The sequence below is a fragment of the Anopheles gambiae genome, chromosome 2 (genome assembly GCF_943734735.2).
Source record: "Anopheles gambiae chromosome 2, idAnoGambNW_F1_1, whole genome shotgun sequence".
NCBI classification, from domain to species: domain Eukaryota; kingdom Metazoa; phylum Arthropoda; class Insecta; order Diptera; family Culicidae; genus Anopheles; species Anopheles gambiae.
The window spans coordinates 85,108,815-85,127,224 of record NC_064601.1 but is presented as its reverse complement, the minus strand read 5'-3'; the positions used below and the strand labels follow the sequence as shown (position 1 = coordinate 85,127,224).

General features: G+C 46.7%; 4 protein-coding genes and 1 pseudogene across 4 annotated transcripts; 3 read left to right on the top strand and 2 right to left on the bottom strand.

Annotated features, from left to right (window-relative positions):
- Positions 1-182: 182 nt before the first annotated feature.
- LOC1276179 (uncharacterized) lies at positions 183-3,678 on the bottom strand. Its single transcript, XM_315493.5, has 2 exons — positions 3,205-3,678; positions 183-3,107 (listed from the first exon to the last, which is right to left on the bottom strand). Exons 1-2 carry the CDS (start codon positions 3,228-3,230, stop codon positions 1,676-1,678), a joined length of 1,458 nt encoding a protein of 485 aa, XP_315493.3. The 5' UTR covers positions 3,231-3,678; the 3' UTR covers positions 183-1,675.
- Positions 3,679-8,732: 5,054 nt separating this feature from the next.
- LOC3289983 (odorant receptor 63a) lies at positions 8,733-11,724 on the top strand (annotated as a pseudogene).
- A 1,245-nt stretch (positions 11,725-12,969) lies between these two features.
- Positions 12,970-15,319, top strand: LOC3289982 (integrator complex subunit 9). Its single transcript, XM_556128.3, has 3 exons — positions 12,970-13,090; positions 13,167-13,358; positions 13,429-15,319. Exons 1-3 carry the CDS (start codon positions 13,082-13,084, stop codon positions 15,217-15,219), a joined length of 1,992 nt encoding a protein of 663 aa, XP_556128.3. The 5' UTR covers positions 12,970-13,081; the 3' UTR covers positions 15,220-15,319.
- On the bottom strand, positions 15,317-16,121 carry LOC4576328 (uncharacterized). Its single transcript, XM_061646044.1, has one exon. The coding sequence runs from the start codon at positions 16,119-16,121 to the stop codon at positions 15,633-15,635; it is 489 nt and encodes a 162-aa protein (XP_061502028.1). The 3' UTR covers positions 15,317-15,632.
- LOC133391472 (uncharacterized) lies at positions 15,934-17,167 on the top strand. Its single transcript, XM_061646043.1, has 2 exons — positions 15,934-16,802; positions 16,876-17,167. The coding sequence occupies exons 1-2, from the start codon at positions 16,309-16,311 to the stop codon at positions 17,003-17,005; spliced, it is 624 nt and encodes a 207-aa protein (XP_061502027.1). The 5' UTR covers positions 15,934-16,308; the 3' UTR covers positions 17,006-17,167.
- The last annotated feature ends 1,243 nt before the right edge of the window (positions 17,168-18,410 follow it).

The following is an 18,410-nucleotide window of genomic DNA, read 5'->3' as shown; positions in this document are numbered from 1 at the left end:
TTAAAACCATCGCTTTTGACGGGAGCGACAAAATGCCCCATTGCTGTGATGTGTCAAATCGAGCTTCAAGGTAAACTTCATCGCTAACTGTGATGAGCTGTTGCATGGAGAAGCAGCAGCACTTTCTTTCTATTCAAAATGGCAGGTGGTGGTTGGTATAACAGCAAAACAACACTCTCCAATTTCACGTTTGCAACCTTGGTTTTTCTTTATTGTTCAATTAAACGCTAGTACAATACACTACGAATGGCAGCGCGGTGTCAGACAGGGGTGCTCGCCTGGGCATCACGACGAACACGGTTACACGATAGAGGGATAGGGGTGTCGAGTGTTTTGTGTGCGATTTTACATTTCTTTGTAATCTTATGAAGCAATACAGCACAATTCTTGCACTTATTTCGAGCCATCACTTGATTCTTTACGTGTGTGAAGGAATTCGAGAGTAAGTTCCAGCTGTCGACTGGGTTTTATGGCTTGCGCTCGCGTTTAATAAATATTAAGTGAGAAATATCCTAAACATTCTAACAGAAAGGGCCACCCTAAGGTTCCAGTTCAATGTTGTGATGAGGGAAACATGATTTGAGGACAATTATTACAAATATAAACGTAATGTATGATCATCACTAACTATCATTCCTAGAAGCAGTAACTAATCGTTGCCTAAAAGTGTCATAAATTAATCTTTCTAAAAGCTACATCGACCTGTCGATGTGTGAAAGAAGCGTGTAGAACAGTTTGCGCTCTCCGCAAATGAGGAAATGAGGAAGAACGTTTAGGTTCTTGTTTGGACAGCAGCAACTCAATTTCCTCCTTAGTCCGGTGTGGGTCATACCGCAATCACGTGCCGACGGACGCTGGGCCGCCCAACAGACCGCAAGTGACGCAACGGTTGATGACGTTTAGCGGCGGCTCTAGCTAGCTAAGTGCAGTGTAATTGTTTGCTTGTTTAGTGACACGCGTCGGAACGTACGCTGGCGGAACAAAACAAAACAAATGCCCAGTGTAATCTGAACTGGGGTTTGGGGCAGATGAGCTTTTCCGTTACCACGTACGATTCCGCTTGAAGGTAGCCGCTACACACATACAGACACTAACTGTTAGGACTAACAGACAGATTTAACGGTAGGACAATTTCACAGGTAAGTATAACGTTCGTATAACACTTTCGAATATAATATACTTTCTTTGCTCTGTCTTCTTTTTGTTTTGATTTTCTAGTTGCTGCTGCTACTGCTGCTGCTACGGTTTGCCATCGAAAGCATGAAGATCGTTTCGCTAGTTGCTATACTAAAGCTAGTTAGTTTAGTGCTCTTTGGTACGATTCGGAAAGGCGTCTATGCCCATCCTACGGTTAGTGTAAGTAGTGTAGTACAGTTATACATAGTACAGCCCGAGACGAGTGACTACAGTTCTACCGGTCACAGCTGTCACGGATTGCTACGATTTCGATTCAAACACCTGCGGCACACGTCTCTAGCCACATTGCTTTCGCTTCCAGCCTTGAGAAAGACAGTGTGAGACACCTGCCGGTGTGCCAGAGACGGCGAACCGCACTCTAAGTGCGCTAAGTAGAGAGAGAGAGATAATAACGTGAGAGATAAACGGCGCACGCATCAAGCGTGCGCTCAGATCAGATTCAACCCAACCGGAACAAAAACATCATTCCCGCGGACTATCAGACGGCCGTTCCACGGCTAAACAGCTGCTGCAGTTTCTGCTCGAGCTGGCTCAGATCCTGCCGGAGCAGTGCGTTCTCCTCCTTCATTAGCTGAAAGGCGAGCTTCGTCTCGTTCGTGTCGGTGCGCAGTGCTTCCAGCTCCTGCCGTAGCTTCTCGTACTGGCGCACCTGCTGGCGGAGCGTTTGGTTTTCGCCGGCCATCTTCTGGAAGTCGCGCCTTAGTTTGGCCACCTCCGCCACCAGCCGCTCGGGATTGATTGAGCCGCCGGGGGCGGTTCGACTGCCGGCTGCTGCGCTTGGTGGTTTTACCGGACGGCCCGTGACGGGATCGGGCGAGGACAGTGCATCCGTCAGCTGGTTGCGAAGTTCCTCCACCTCGTCGCCAATGTTTTGCAGCGACACCTGAGTGTAGTTGTCGTTGGCAATTAACCGTGCGACCTCATGCCGGGTATGCTGCAGCTCCCGCATCAGGTGGCGCGTGTGTCCGTTCAGCTCGGAGGTGTAGCTGGCGAGGTATTGGTTCGATTTGCGTACCAGAGCGAATGGTTTGTTCTCGGTGCAGCAGATACCTTCCACCATGCGCTCCTTGCAGCTGAACGCACTGAACGTTTTGAAGTCTTGGACGCCCGTCTTGCGCAGCTGTCCGATCAGCTCGGCCAGCCCTTCGCAGTGCCAATCGTTCGTTTGCAGATGGAACACACGCAACCGGGGCAGCATGGTGGGCAGCGAGTCGTGATCGACGTACACGAGCGCGTTGTTGGCGAGATGTACCTTCTCGAGGGCCGGGAACGATCGTAGAATGCTTAGGTCCAGGTAGGTCAGCCGGTTATCGTTCAGATATAATACTGTCAGTGAGGCAAGCTTCTCGGCACCGATCGAGCTGCGCACCAGCGCCAGATTGTTGCTGGAAAGATCGAGCAGCCGCAGCTTGGGCATGCGCTGGAACACACAAAGATCGAGCGTGCGGAGATCGTTGTGCGCTAGCTCGAGCACCTCCAGGTTCTCAAACACCGAGATGTTGTCGATGTTGCGCAGCCGGTTCTGGTTGAGCTCGAGCTTGCGGAGCAGCGGCACCGTGCCGGGCTCGGTCGTGATGCTGCTGATGCGATTCTTCTCCGCATCGAGCGACAGCAGGCGCGGATCGATGTGAATACTGTGCAGATGCATCCACCAGACGCGCAGCTCCTGCAGCTGGCGAAAGGCCCCGTACAGGCTGGACGGTAGCGCGACCATGCTGGAGTCGCGGAACTTGACCCGCGTCACATCGGCGGCGGCGCCGGCCGGTGGCTCGAGCTGCACGTTTGCCGCTTGCTCCGAGCTTTCGATGTGTACGCCCTGGAAGATGCAGAACCCGTCCGAACCGATCGCACAGGTGTACTTGGAGCAGGTGCAGAGCTGTAGTCGCACCGCGATCAACACTAGCCACACACTGTGAACGAAAAGAGGCCACGAGCGCACTTAGTAAGGGAAATGGAGACTCACAAAATAAGAACACACAACACACACACACATCATGTAACACTTACGATGCATCCGCTATTCCGAAGTGCATTTTTGTGAACTAACTCGGCGGCCGACGGATACTGATCTTGAGGGAGCAAGATCAGATGTGCAGCAGGATGGTTGCTTCTTTCACTCGTTTCACTATTGCACAAGGTTTTGTATAATACACCTTTTCTTTAATTATTTTCAGTACACTAAGATGTAGCACAGTTTTATAGCACACTTTTTAGAACACTTTTTATAGCAAATCACCTTTACGCACGGTAAAGTATGAAATTTATGCTCTGCTTTAACAATTCATTCTCGACTTCACACTCCAGCCCATTTCGTATCACCAATTCGAACGGTGCAGTAAAATTATTCACCACTACAAGCTGCTCCTGCGCTGATTAAACACATTTGCACAGACACACACACTGCTTCGCACACGCAGCTCCATTAATCTGTCAGACCAGCTGAAGATTCGCACAGCGACTGAGTTGATAGTGTCGCGTGGGAACGCTTTTATAAACCGGCCGCAGCTCCAACCGGGGATTCTCGTTCACATCTCACTGGTCGGGCGTGAGTCGTTGCCACTCACCTTACTGCCATCACCACCACCACCGTGAAGTCACTTTGTGCTGCGCTTGTGGTGTGTTTTGCGTTTGGGTGGGCTGTGGGTGGCCACAATTTGCGATTTGCTGGTGGTGCGAAAACCCCTTTTCGCCGTCGCACACGACTCGTCGCGATAAGGAAGGCGCTCGTGTGGGCCCGAAAGCAGTCCGTCTTCGAGGTGGCCGAAGTGGCGTGTGAATCGCGATGTGTACGTGTTTGGCTGTGCGTGCACTGGCCAATAGGAAAGCTGGAAAGCAGGATGTTTTTTCGGGGTGGCTCCATCGATTGAGCGCGCTTAGACGGCTGTGTGTACACGGCGTTTGGCCGATGAGTAACGCTTGTCTGAATCTAATCGGTGTAGGAGCATTACAGCGCCCCGCCTCCTAGAGAATTCTAGGAACTGTACTATGAATGTTATAGTAAGTCGTATCGTTTAGGTTTATAGATACAATTTACATGAGAGTCGATTCGATATTTCGAACGAGACATTTTTGAGTATTTCTAAAAAATAGAATAATAATCAGACTCGTTTGACTTATTTTATGGTGTAAATTATAATCATAGTTAATGTTTTAAAATTATAGGACATTTTTAGTACATTTGTGCTCATAGAAATGATGAGCATAACATTTATATTGATTAAGTTTCAACGACTGAAATTGTGACTATAACAAAATGTGGTATATTTTAGATTGTTGGACATGGGATTAACTACTATTTCACTCGTCAGGCTGTCAGGCGTGTGTGCTGTCTTACAGGGTTTCCCAAGATTTATTGGTTGGTTCCCATCAATTTTTGGTGGGTTCCCATATTTTTTGGTGCGTTCCAACGATTTTTTGGCCGTTTTCCAGAATTTTGTGGTTTATTTGTATTGATATCCAATCGGACGATACCAATAAATTATGGGAACGAACCAAAAATCTATGGGATACGATCAAAAAATCGTGGGAATTGACCAATAAACCTTGGAAAACCCTGTATTCCTTCGCTTATATATGCTTGATTGTATTTTTATTGCATTTTGCTTATGAATTTATTTAGTACTGTTCTAATAATATTTCAGCATTATAAATTACATTTTATTGCATGAGTTTGTGTTTTCATATCTTTGTTTTTATAAGATTCATAGTCCTCGAAAAGGGTGATTTTTGTTGGACAATTTATATTTCAATGTCAGAATATAGTTAAATTTACCAACAAAATTCAGTATCTATATTTTTACCACTTTTCACAATGATAAGTTGGATTCATTGATGGTTTCAATGATGTAGGTATATTTCACTGAATTTTAGGAACATGTATTCATTCTTCTTTGAAAAAAAGAAAGAAAACAATCTTCTGTCTGGCATAGACGACTATCACTCACTCAAATTCCTGCGCTCACCTACAATGACGTCTGTTAATTGGAACCACAGTCCAATCCGGTTGGGAACGAATTGCGTTGACCGCCTGTTTTGCCAGCCACCAATAATGAACTGTGTTTGTGGAAGGTAATTTTCGCACCACGCACCTACCGATTACATCCAAGCCGCAAGGCGAGACAATTTGCATCGGTCCAGTCAAAAGGATCAATGAACGGTTCGGCCACTTGTCGCCACCCTGTTCCACGTGTCGCCGATTTGCGGTGGAATATTTTCGGTGTCGTTTGTCGCTCAGATAGCAGAAGACACGCGTGGCAAGGGTAATCGCAATAAGTCGAGCAAAGAGAGATCCAATTAGACAATTGACGCCCGTTCGTCAATGAACCACTATTGAACGAACCAGAATGTACGATAAGAACTGTGGACGTCACGGGACGCCCATCCCAGCAAGACACCACGGCCGACGGTCGAATCGTTACACGTGTGTTGATCTGGCACTGATTTGATTATTAATGAAGGCACACACACACGACGCACACGACACAAGGACGCCCATGTTATGCGAAAGGACCACCACGAAGAACAGTCTCGAACAGCCGAACCGCCGCTTGCCACTAATTGAGCTATGGAGCTCCAAAATTAAGCATTAACCGACAACGTCCAAGGTAGAAGGTGAACAAACAGTGCAGCACAACCATCTCGAGCACGCATACGAACCGCGCTCGGCGGATGGCCAAGAGAGCAAAGGTTTCCCGGACTTTTTTGGGCTGTTCTTCATACAACCACACCTGTCACAGTGACATAAGCGATCGCAAATGACTTTGATCAATGTTATCGCGAGCATTCGGTGTCATTTACCAGCGTAAGTGTAAGCATTACATCTCGATTTCTTATCGGTCGGATGGTTGCGATGGTTTTGCGAGGTAATGTAGTGACGGAAGATTCCTCTTATGCTTGTGTGTGCTTTATCGGAGGTTGCATTCCTGGCAATAGACGTATTTAACGTTTGCATATTTTGAGGCAAGCTCTGAGTTGACATTTTAAAACGTAGGATGATAGACAGTGGAGAAGTGATAGGACAGGTGGATTGTTTCCGCTATCGAACCGGGTAGATCTGTGAAATGAAAGATCGCACTGGTTATGTGTGTTATGGCGAATGTAGGTTAGATAGAGGGTATAGGATGTTTTAAGGAGTTTTTATGCACATCGTTTACTGCAATCTGTATTCAATTTCACTCGTTCAAGCTAGAATAGCTCAAATTTAAAATAAATCGATAGTCAATACTAAAACATTAGCCGGTTGGGCCGGTCTGGTGGTACAGTCGTCAACTCGTACGACGTAACAACATGCCCGTCATGGATTCAATCCCCGAATAGACCGTGCTCCCACACGTAGGACTGACTATCCTGCTATGGTAACAATAAGTCACTGAAAACCAACCTCACTCCACTAGTGGGTACTGGCAGGCCTTGACCGGCAGCGGTGGTTGTGCCAAAGAAGAAGAAGAACAATACTAAAACATTAAATAATATGAATAAAAATAAATAAATAAATGAATATAAATAAATAAATATATAAATTAACTAATTAGATAAAAATATAATAAATAAATTTATTAATAATGAAAAACAATATTAATTAATAAAAAATAAATAAATATAAACCTTTTTTTATAAAGAAGTTATAGAAATAGTACAATAGCCAATAAAAAGAGTAAAATAATAAATGCAAACGAACTAGACAATAAGAAAATCTATAAAACAATTAAACAAAAAGAGAGAAACAACAAAAAGAATAAAACACAATAGTTAAAAATCAATCTCAATGAAAACCAATAAACAAAACAGTAAAATAACTAAAAAACAACAATAACAAAATCAAACATAACAATACAAGAAATATTATTCAATACAAAACAATACCCAATAAAAAGAGTAAAATAACAAATACAAACAAATAAGAAAATAAGAAAATCTATAAAATTATAAAACAAAAAACGAAACAACAAAAAGAATAAAACACAATAGTTAAAAATCAATCACAATGAAAATCAATCAACAAAAAGTAAAACAACTAAAAAACAACTAAGAACAACAATAAAAAAATTGAAAAAAGGACATAACATATTATTCAATGCTAAGTTTTGCTTTCCGTATAAACACATTTGAAAATAAACTCATTTTCAGGTACAATTATGAATTTAAAACAGCTAATTACTAAAATTTCAAAACAACTAACAAAAAACTTATGTTTGATTATCTGGCCAAAAACCAAACAACTTGCACAATTGTAGATGCAAATAAAATGCATCTCTTACTGGTATTGTGCAATCTGTAATAGTGTTACGTTTGCCACACTTCTGCTTCTCCTTAACGACATTGTAATCATCGAATGAGATTGATTGCTGCTAATTGAACCAGCACTTAGGGAAGCACACCAGGTGTGAAAGTAACACCCGGTGCCCCATTCAAATCACTGGTAAAGTGTAAATAAATGACACCGACACCGATCAAATCCCTTGCACCCATGGGTGGGAAAAGCCAATGATTCTCCTGCAATGAGTAACTATTCTCCGGTGCGGCTCCAGAGGGAGGAAATTAAGTTCGTTTCTAACTGTTTCCAGTGGTAATAAAATAATCCACCCATCCTCCCCCCGGAACTGATGATGCATCGTACATTGTTGTGAAGGAAGTGTGCCCGCTCGCTCGCAAACCTTACTCACCCTTTAACCCTCCCGGTGCTGTCGCTGTGTGTGTTGGATTGACGCAAAACGGAGTGTGTACGATCATCGGATATTTTTAATTTGGTTCAAGTGCCACGCGCCTTTCGTGGGGGTGTCTCTTTCAACCAATTACTCTTGCCCAGGGAGACGTCATCGAAACGTCCGACCGTCGGTTTGGTAAGGTAAAATCACGAACCATGAATTTTCCACCCAAAAACCAACCGCCCAGGTGGGCACACACCACTCGGGCAGGCTTCGATGCATCTTGTTGACAATATACACCTGGTGGGGGGAGGGGGGAAGGCTGTACTGCTGGCTAATTGGTGTGGGAGGCCACAGTGCTTAACCGGAACTGCTACGTTTGTGAATGAACTAGTAGTGCAAATGTTTGCTCCGGTGGTGATTGTGCGTGTCCGGTGTGTTTGATGCTGATTGATGTGAGAAGGTGAGGAGTCGTTGGTCGTTTAGCTGCAAACGGGGTGGTTGCTGTATTATTGCATTGGATAGGGTAAGACGTCAAAGCCGGTTTGTTAGCTTAAGAGACGAGATCATGGAAATATTTAGGGTATGATAGAGTGCTGGTCGTCCGACATCGGTTGTTGAGCCAAAGAAGAAGAAGAAGAAGATAGAGTGCTGGATTCGTTAGCCTTTGGAAGAGTGAATCATTCACGATGACACCACCACACAAAAAAGCGTAAAAGAATTTAATAAAAAAGCTCAAAAACTGCAAATCACAAAAATAGAACTTTGACAACGATGTTCTTTCTTAATTGGAGTAGCTATTTGATAGCGAAAGGTGTCACAATTCACACGAATCGCCTTTGAATCTTACCAAGTTTGAAGGGTACCGGTAATGAGGAGGTGATGAAGTATTAACGGCCTAAGTAGTGTCCTTAAAGACACAGGGACACACTCTTGAAAGAGAATTTCAAAGAAACTCCTCAGTGGAGTAAATTGTCAAAACATTTCGTATAAATTAAGCCCACATCGATTGACTTAAGACAGTAGACGGCAGCCTAACCATGGACACGGAACACTACAAACCGGAGGACGATTACGGCGAGCTCGTGCAGCGCAGCACCTACTGGGTACGGGCATTGGCCACAACGATGGGCATCTGGCCCGGCCAGTACGTTTCGATGCGCAGCCACTGGTACCGAAGGGTGTACTACTTTATGCTGCTGATGCATTGGCTCAACACCTTCCTGCAGACGGAGTTTTTCTTCCGAAATCTGGGCAATCTTGGTTTGGTCGTGCAGGTGAGAAAAAGGAAAATGATTTAATTTTCCAAAAAAAAAACAAGATTCCTTCTCATTCCGCGATTGTAGGGACTTTGCAGCTTCGTTAGCATCACCACCACCGGCATTAAGGTGATGCGCATCCACGCGTACGAGGCCGAGATAGTGCAGCTATGGCAAACGTTGCAAGACGCGACCTTCATCAAGAAGATAAGATTTTTGCGCAAAAGTAAAAGTAGTGCGGATGTGCTCCAATGCGGGGGGTTGAAATGATTCACGTGTCGTTTGTGTGTGTGCGTGTTTGTTTGCAGCTGACCGAGGAACTATCTTCCAACGCATCCACCAGCTGCTGGCGCGCCAGTGCAAAGAGGTGCAGCTTAATCTGCGCTTCTACACGCTGGTCGTGGGGCTGGTGGCGTCCAACTATTCCATCATACCTGCCTGCAGCAATCTGTACAATCAGTTCCAGGGCAATGCATTCAACCGAAGCTTTGGTGAGTGTTTCGTGATAAAATGTGTTCCGGGTATGGTTCCTGCATTAAACTTATATTCTTTGCAGTGTACAACACATACTATCCCTTGCTGGAGCCGATCAAACGACGCAGCCCACTGTTTGAGCTACTGTTCTGCTCGGAATCACTGTCCGGCTACACCACCTGGGCCGGGGTGGTGGCATTTGACGGTCTGTACGTCGCGATGGTACTGTACGCCGCTTCGCTGATGCGTCTGCTGAGAGATTTGCTGCACGAAACGGCGAACCCCGGGTTAACGGACGCGGAGCGTGCCTTCTTTCAGCGGGAATGCATACTGCACCACATCCGCACGATACAGTTAAGTAGGCTGTGTGGTTGTGGAGAGCTTCCAGCACCCATCGCTAGATGGCGCGCTTACGATTTGTTTTTTACTCCCCAATTTTCGGCAGATTGATTGAGAAGATAAATGAAATCTTTTCGCCGGTGCTGCTGGTGCAACTGTTTACCAGCACCTCGATTATCTGTGTCATTGCATTTGCCGCCAGTATGCACGCTGTGAGTATGCTGTGAGGGGATGAATCAGTGCCCCCCTTGCGCGAGATGATTATTGTTTTCGTTCTGTTGAATTCCTTTCTACCATTCGTTCGCAAACGCTGCCCGGAAGGATGAGGGCGATTCGCAAACGATGCTGATGGTGCTCTACCTGATAGCGGCTATCTACCAGCTGTTCCAGTTCTGCTGGTACGGCCAGCGGCTCCAGAACGAGGTAAGGGCATTACTCACGATCGGTTCGGAAATCAGGTCAATGTTTGGACAGAATGGGAACAGCATGCTCCAATTGTTGAATCCTGCCTTCGAAACCTTCCCCCACCACTACTACACGGTTTGTTGTTTGATTTATTCCCACCGACCAGGGTACCGAGCTGCCCCGCTCGGTGTACGACGCACAGTGGGAGCTTTGTGCGCAACGGTTCAAGAGCACGCAGCACGTCCTGCTGCTGTACAGCCAGCGGCAGATCGAGATGCGCGCGTGGAGCTTTTCCGCCATGTCGCTGGAAACGTTTTCCACCGTAAGTGCTATTCTGAAGGTGACACACCTCCACCGCAGAGGCCGTTCCGGAGCTCACCTTACCGCTCTGCTTATCACCGATTTCGAACAGATAATCCGAAGTGCTGTATCCTACTTTACCGTACTGCAGACGCTGGCCGAGGAATAGACCGAAGCGATGAGCCGTCGCATTGCGCTTGGCGAGCCCCTTGGAACGTAATTGTTTTCTCTCTCTTTCTTTGGCACGTAAACACACACTCACACGCACACAGGGTGCAGATATTGGCCGTGTTCGAGCGGTCCAGACCCACAGTACAAAGTACAGCATGGACGGCGGGTGGCGAAACCACACGGCTGGCCCGTAAAGCGCGATAAGCTCCGTGCGGGAGTCGACGCTGATCAACATCACGCGCTACAGTAGCAGAGGTCGCTCGCATTGTGTTTTCGGGTGCGGGATATTTGGGCGAAGGCTGGCCCTTATCACTGGCAAACTCATCCAAACATATGGTGCACATACACGCACATACAACACGGATACACTCGACGGGTGAGAGTCAATTAGTCAGTTCCGATTTCTGTGCACAATGGGAAAGCACCAAAACGGTGCTTTGAATGGTTGATAAGGCGTGCGCGGTTTATGCAGGATCAATCCCAGTTCCCGGATAGGTCACGATGCCAATCCAAGGGGGGGGGTTAAAGGGGGCAGCGGGATGAGAGGTACACTTATTTGCCGGTCACTTTAATTAACAATTGCACTAAGCCGGAGATCTTACGCGCCCGGTTCCATTTGGCCTGCTGTTGATCGAGCCCGTGCGAAAGCTATCTCTCTGCAGCAGTGGTCTGTGGATACCGAGGGGCCAGAGTGATTGGTTTTTTTCTTGCTGTCGTTGACGCACAGTATCGATGACGCACGTTGGTCACCATTCGTTGCGGGTAGTGGCGCTGGCTCGCGCAGTAGAAACATCTTATTACAAGATCGATGCTCAATTAAATGATCGTACATTGCTTTTTTAATAGCCACGTGTAGGTGCGTGTGTTTGGTGCACTAGAAAGTTTTAATAAAATGGTCCCCCTTGTGCAGGTGTGTGTTTTGCTTCCGCTGGCAATGGTAGTTAAATAGATCATTAATGTATGCTTCGAGTGGGGTCTTTTCTGTGTGTTTTTCCACTCGATATGTGAAGCGTAGGGCGGATCCTGTGGTACTGTCATCAACTTGCACGACCTAACAACATGCCCGTCATGGGTTCAAGCCCTGTATGGACCTTGTCCCCCCATACGGTAGGACTGACTATCCCTGCTATGAGGTAAAACAATAAGCTGCTGATAGTCAATGGATTTGAGTGGTGTACTGGCAGACCTTGACCGACAACGGTTGTTGTACCAAAGAATGACGAAGGCATATTTTCCATGCATACAGATGTATTGTTATTGTTTCGTACAATCAATCTAATTGCTCTAGCCCTAAAAAGTACCAGTGAAATTGCATTTACAAACGCGCTCTGGTTGCGATTCGCATCATGTCTGGGCCTCAAGCTGACAAACTCCTCTAACATAAAGCAATTGAACCTGACCATCGGACAATCCGATTCAACAAAGACTGCTTTATTTTTGCGTTATCAAGCGTCCAAGTTTATTTGGGTTATAAATTACAATTTTGATGATTAATTACAAATCCGGTGCTTTATCTGGGCGGTGATTTCAGGGTTCACATCGGAATGAAAGGTGAAGCGGAACCACTTTTCCCAGTTTTGATGGCGCTATTAGCTCGGTTCAGTAGCCATGCGGTGGGAACAAAATGATTATGTTTTTAATACACGTTCAATGGTTTTATATTTGAGTGGCTAGTTCGGTTTAGAAAATAAAAAATAAAAATGTTCTACGGTATTGTATCAGACTCTTTTTTAAATCATTTGTCTTAGTCCAGTCCAAATATGTAGCTAAAGATTATTTTACTACTTGGCACAACGTCCTACGAGGACATGGCGAACTGTATACAGGCTTTCGAGAGTTATTCAGTAACCATGCAACCTGATAGTCAGTGCTTGCAACGGGGATACGGTCCATATCAGACTTGAACCCATGACGGACATGTTATTAGGTCGTGCGAGTTGACGACTGTACCACGAGATCGCTTAAGCATAAGATTATTCTGAGTAATTGTGCAAAAATGTGCAATTTATTATCAGAAAGGGCACAGAACGTAAGTCTGTGTAACTTAAGTCGATGTGGAATTTATTTAACAAAACGATTTACGGTCATCCACAAACACGTGCACTGTTCTACGCTGGTAGCACAGTCCTGAACTGTTATACAAGCAATTTCTCGTCAAACAATCTCACCTCACCTATAAGCACCTTGGTCGACGATTTCGATTTTGACAGCTCGATTTGTTTACATCGTGCCGAACCGGCGTAAACAATACGAGTTTCGCTCCTTCCTGTATTAAAATTTGATTATTTTAAGATGAAATTAGTAAGTATCATTGCTTTAAAGCAGATTTTAAGCAATTGCGATGGTGGTGAGTGATGTTTATGTGTTTACCTTGCAGTACGCGTTGAGCGGTGATCCGGCCAAACCATGCTACGTGCTCAGCTACAAGGGCTTGATGATAATGCTGGACTGCGGTTTGTCGATCAGCTCGGTGCTGAATTTTCTACCCCTGCCGTTGGTGCAAAGCCCAAAGTTTCAGTGTTTGCCAAACTGGAACTGTCGCGATTCCGACATACAGCTGGAAGATGGGGTAAGCTTGAAGGAGAAACCCCCTTCGATCCGATTTGTTTACATTTTGCTTCTCTTCAATCCCTCCGTAGGAGATAAAAGAATGCTGCGGCTGTGCGTTCGTCAATTCGGCGCCGGAGTTTGTGCCACCGCTCGAGAAGCTGATCGATTTCTCCGAGATCGACGTGATACTGATCTCGAACTACACGAACATGCTCGCCCTGCCGTACATCACCGAGGGGACGGGGTTCTGCGGCGAGGTGTACGCCACGGAACCGACGCTACAGATCGGTCGCTTTTTCCTCGAGGAGCTGGTGGAGTACATCGAAGCCTCGCCGAAGGAAAGCACCGCCCGGATGTGGAAGGAGATCCAGCACCAGCTACCGATGCCGCTGAACGATGTGTTTAAGCCGAAAAATTGGCGCCACCTGTTCAGCATGGACGCGGTTAACAAGAGTTTGGCACGCGTCCGGATGACCGGGTACGACCAGAAGCTGGACATATTCGGCGCACTGCAGGTAACACCGATCAGTTCGGGCTTCTGTCTCGGCTCGAGCAACTGGACGATTGTTTCGGGACAGGAGAAGATTTCCTACATCAGCGGCTCCTCCACGCTGACCACCCACCCGCGACCGATCAATCAGACGGCGTTGAAGTATTCGGATGTGGTGATTATGACGGGATTGACACAGGCACCGCACGTTAACCCAGACGCAATGCTGGGCGAGCTGTGCATGAACGTGATGATGACGCTGCGGAACGGCGGCTCGGTGCTGATACCGTGCTACCCGTCCGGCGTCGTGTACGATCTGTTCGAATGCCTCTCGGTCAGCCTGGACAACCAGGGCTTTACCCAGATACCGATGTTTTTCATCTCACCGGTGGCGGACAGCTCGCTCGCGTACTCCAACATCCTGGCCGAGTGGCTGTCCACCTCCAAGCAGAACAAGGTGTACATACCGGACGAACCGTTTCCGCACGCGAGCCTCGTAAAGAACGCCAAGCTGAAGCACTTCAAGCACATCGACTCGGAGGGCTTCAGCACTGAGTTCCGGCAGCCGTGCGTGGTGTTCTGTGGCCATCCGAGCCTGCGGTTCGGCGACGCCGTACACTTTGTCGAGCTGTGGGGCAGCAATCCGCTGCACACCATCATCTTTACCGAGCCGGACTTTCCGCACATGCAGGCGCTGGCCCCGTACCAGCCGCTCGCCATCAAAACGGTGTACTGTCCGATCGAAACGTCGCTCAACTTCCAGCAGGCCAACAAGCTGATCAAGGAGCTGAAACCGGGCGTGCTGGTAATACCGGAGAACTACACCCAGCCGCCGGCCATTGCGCCGCAAAAGCTGGACCTCGTCATCGATCCGATACCGGACAAAATGATTATAAAGTTTAAGCGCGGTGAGGTGATCAAGCTGCCGCTGAAGAGAAAGCGCGGCCGCGTCTACCTCAACCCGAAAATGGCGAAAACGATCTGCCCGCAGGAGGTGCAGCCGGGCGTTACCGTGTCGACCGTGACCGGGGTGCTGCAGGTGAAGGACAACATACACGATCTGCTGCCGCTCGAGCCGACCAAGGAGGAGCTGGCGGACGAGCACAAATCGAAACCGGCCGGTCCGCCGCAACCGTACAGCCAGCTGCGCACCGTCCGGTACGAGTGGGGCACGCTGGACATTAATCTGCTGCTGAAAAAGCTGGCCCAGGACGGGTTTACGGATCTGAAGGTGGAGCAGGGCAGTGCGGACGAGGTGACGCTGCTGCTGCCGTCCGAGGATACGGTTATAAAGGTGAGCGAAAAGAGCACGGACATTGTCTGCGGGGGCAAGCAGTCGCTCCGGTTAAAGTTGCGCGATCTGCTGCTGCAATGTGTGCAAAGCTTTTGAAAGGGAAACAAAGTCGAGGTGTGTAAGTAGCTGGTAAACTTTCTAGTGTAATGGTAATTTTAATATACTTCTGATGAAGCTGACACGAAGCTGACGAAAACGGGTTGAAAGCATGTTCAGTTAGAGAAAGAAATTTATTCATTATTATTTTTAACATTTTTATTGTATCATTTTAGAAAAGGGTTGCACAATTTCACTCGAAATTTGAGGTAAAGTACAACACTTCAATACCTTGGCAGCATATCCTCCCAGCTGTAGACGTACAGTTCGATTCTCACACAAAACAACCGCTTCTGGCCACTCTCCGCTACCAAATCGATGCGCCAAAGTTTACTAACATTCGGTGAAAAGTACCTAAAAATGTAGATATTATTTTAGAAATGAAGTACATGCAATAACATTGCTACCTATCCTTACCGGAACGGTTTGTAATCCACCAGTGCGTCATTGATCCTGTACACACCCTTGGTAAAGGGACAACGTAGCGGCGGTACACTGTGTCCCAACACTTCCCCCAGCGAACTGGGGCGCTTTTCGGCTAGAAACTGACAAACATCCCCAATGGCCACCGGTCGATCGATAAACGGACGGCACTGGGTCGCATTTTGGCAGATCTCGATCGAAACGGTCCCCGTCGTAGCGTCCGTAATATTGCGCCGCACTCGCAGCACACCACTGATCACGTAGTGAGTGTTGTTCTGTTGCGCGATTCGCATGTCGGACAGGAAAATGGGTAGATCATGCTGCCAACGACACTGGCCGACACGGTCGAGAAACAGCGAGTGCTTCAGATCGGGCTCCAGACCGGACTTGATGCCGTTGTAGAAGTATGGCTCGCCCGGTCGTATGCCGCTCAGTGCCACCACCAGCGCGAACAGTAGCGAAGTGCGCAGGCGTAACATAATCGCGGTAATGAGCCGCACATAAAAGCGATATGTTGCTTTTTGTATAGCTCAATTTCGGCGCTCGTTAGTGTGATCAAAATCAAGATAGTCCGGTTGATAAGGCAGGGCAGGTTAATAGAGTACTTTACAGAACAAGGCCACCGATCACCGATCTGTTGGCTCCATTCGTGTCACCGTCAGCGTCATGGTTAGACGCACCTGTTTAGTGGTCCTGCTGTTTGCTACCACCATCCTTACCCCCCTCGATGGAGCGCAGGACATTTTCTCCATACTGAAACCGGTGGGCAGTCCGGTTGGCTCGGTCGGGCGCAAGAAGCTTTTCGTGACGCGCGTCGGCCAGTGCGCGGGCAAGAAAAACCTGCCCGTGTACGTACCGGATATGCGTATTGCGGCGCACAATCGCACCAGCTACGTGGTCAGCGGAGAGGTATACTTTCGCGAGAACATACCCAGCTATCGGCTCTCGGTGGCGATCAAGCAGTGTGACGACATGCGGGCAACGGTCAACTGTCGCCCGTTTCTGAGCAACATCGTCAATACGGACGGGTGCGCACTGCTGCAAGCATCGGGCACGATGTACGGCGAGTATTTGCAAAACTTTCGGCCCCCGTTGAAATGTCCGTTCTGGAACGGGACGTACGTGATGGGGCCAACGCTGGTGGACGATGGTTTGGTGAAGTGAGTGAAGCCTGAAGGCTGGTAATGAGGGATTTTGGGTTTTAGCAAAGGAATGTAACTTTACCTTTCGCAGATATTTGCCCGGCTCGGGCAGCACCTATTGGGAGGTACGCATGACGGGTCGCATAAGGGAACGTTTGATGTACTGCGTGGTGATGCAGCTGAATGTGCGGCCGAAGAAGTCTTCCAGCAATCGTAACTAATTATCACAGTACGGGAATGGCATTGTTGAATCTGAAATGTATTGAAAAAACAAAACGTGGAAATAAAGTTTTAAATTATTGGAAAAGCGGATTTTATGCATCACGCCTCAAAGTATGCAATAGGCATGTAAAAATTGCCGCAATAACACTATAACGTCGTTTCTATCTAGAGATGTGAGCACAGAGTAAGAGTGAATGAGTTGGTTCGTACAAGTGAGTTGATTCGTTCAAGTTACTATTTAGATTCCACTCAACATGCAACATTTTAAAATTTCAGAAATAATTATCGCAACATTTTAAGCATCTATAATGAATATTTTTGTGAAGAAAAATAATTTGTTGAACAATATCGTATAGAAACAAATGGCATTTTAGCTTCATACATTCCAGCGGCCCCCCAAAAATGGGACACTTTTTCTAATTACATTACACCAGATTTGTGCAAACTTTAATGCTTTTTGGGCCAGTTCTTTAAATTGTGTATGTGAATACCATCTTCACATTTCGATTAGATTACGCTTCGATTTTACTGTTGTACAAAATCAGTCGGAAATCTAAAAACTCGAAATTGGTGCCCTTAAACTTAGATTAACTAAAGCGTACACGATGTACTAAGGCACCATTGACTGATACTAATGACTAATAACTATAATTATACAATTTCAGCACCACTTTGGTCAATATTGAAAAGCTTTGGTTTAATTCTGGAATGAAGACAGTCCGAGTTTTAGTGGACCTCAAAAGCTTCAAACCCTTTTTACATGTATGCATGATTTTCAGAGATTATTAAAGTATTAACTGGAGCTTGTTTACCTCTCAGATAGCGGTCATCTACTGTATCAAGGCCAATGTTTTTACAGAATCATATCGTCGTATCTCATCATATCAAAGAGTGTCTTGAACGACGTGTGAAGAAAGTTGTCCAATAAGTGGTCCAAGGTTTCCGACTTTAGGAAGCCGCCACTTTACACAAAATCGATAGTTTCTGGAATCGACTTATACATACAATACATTTTTTTGTAGTCTGCATTACGCAGAGTAAAATAAAGCTAGCACAACCACCATGTGTTTGCACGATAATTTTTAAATTATCATACCATATAGATTGGGTTTTTTTCAATTCAGAGTATTATGATTAACTGTTTACGCCTATCAATAACACCATTTCAATATATTGATGGGTCATTTACATTTGGCCGCCTACAAGATCCTGTCTCAGATCCTGTTCTGCAGACTTGCGCCCCTTGCTACAAATTTTGTCGGCAGCTGGGTTTGTTGGAGGCAAAACCACCACCGAAAAAAAATTTCACTCTGCGGTAGATCCTCTAGAAGTGCTGAGAGCGCCAGATCCCAACGCACCACCTGTTCATCGACTTCAAGGCGGCCTACGACACCATAGACCGGA

Excerpts from the sequence above, each read along its gene's own strand:
- LOC1276179 (XM_315493.5), bottom strand. The coding sequence starts at position 3,230 with ATGCACTTCGGAATAGCGGATGCATC. Across the intron at positions 3,108-3,204 it reads TTCGGAATAGCGGATGCATC|TGTGTGGCTAGTGTTGATCG; the intron begins GTAAGTGTTACA and ends TTTCGTTCACAG.
- LOC3289982 (XM_556128.3), top strand. Across the intron at positions 13,359-13,428 it reads ACATACAGCTGGAAGATGGG|GAGATAAAAGAATGCTGCGG; the intron begins GTAAGCTTGAAG and ends ATCCCTCCGTAG.
- LOC4576328 (XM_061646044.1), bottom strand. The coding sequence starts at position 16,121 with ATGTTACGCCTGCGCACTTCGCTACTGTTCGCGCTGGTGGTGGCACTG.
- LOC133391472 (XM_061646043.1), top strand. The coding sequence starts at position 16,309 with ATGGTTAGACGCACCTGTTTAGTGGTCCTGCTGTTTGCTACCACCATC. Across the intron at positions 16,803-16,875 it reads GTGGACGATGGTTTGGTGAA|ATATTTGCCCGGCTCGGGCA; the intron begins GTGAGTGAAGCC and ends TACCTTTCGCAG.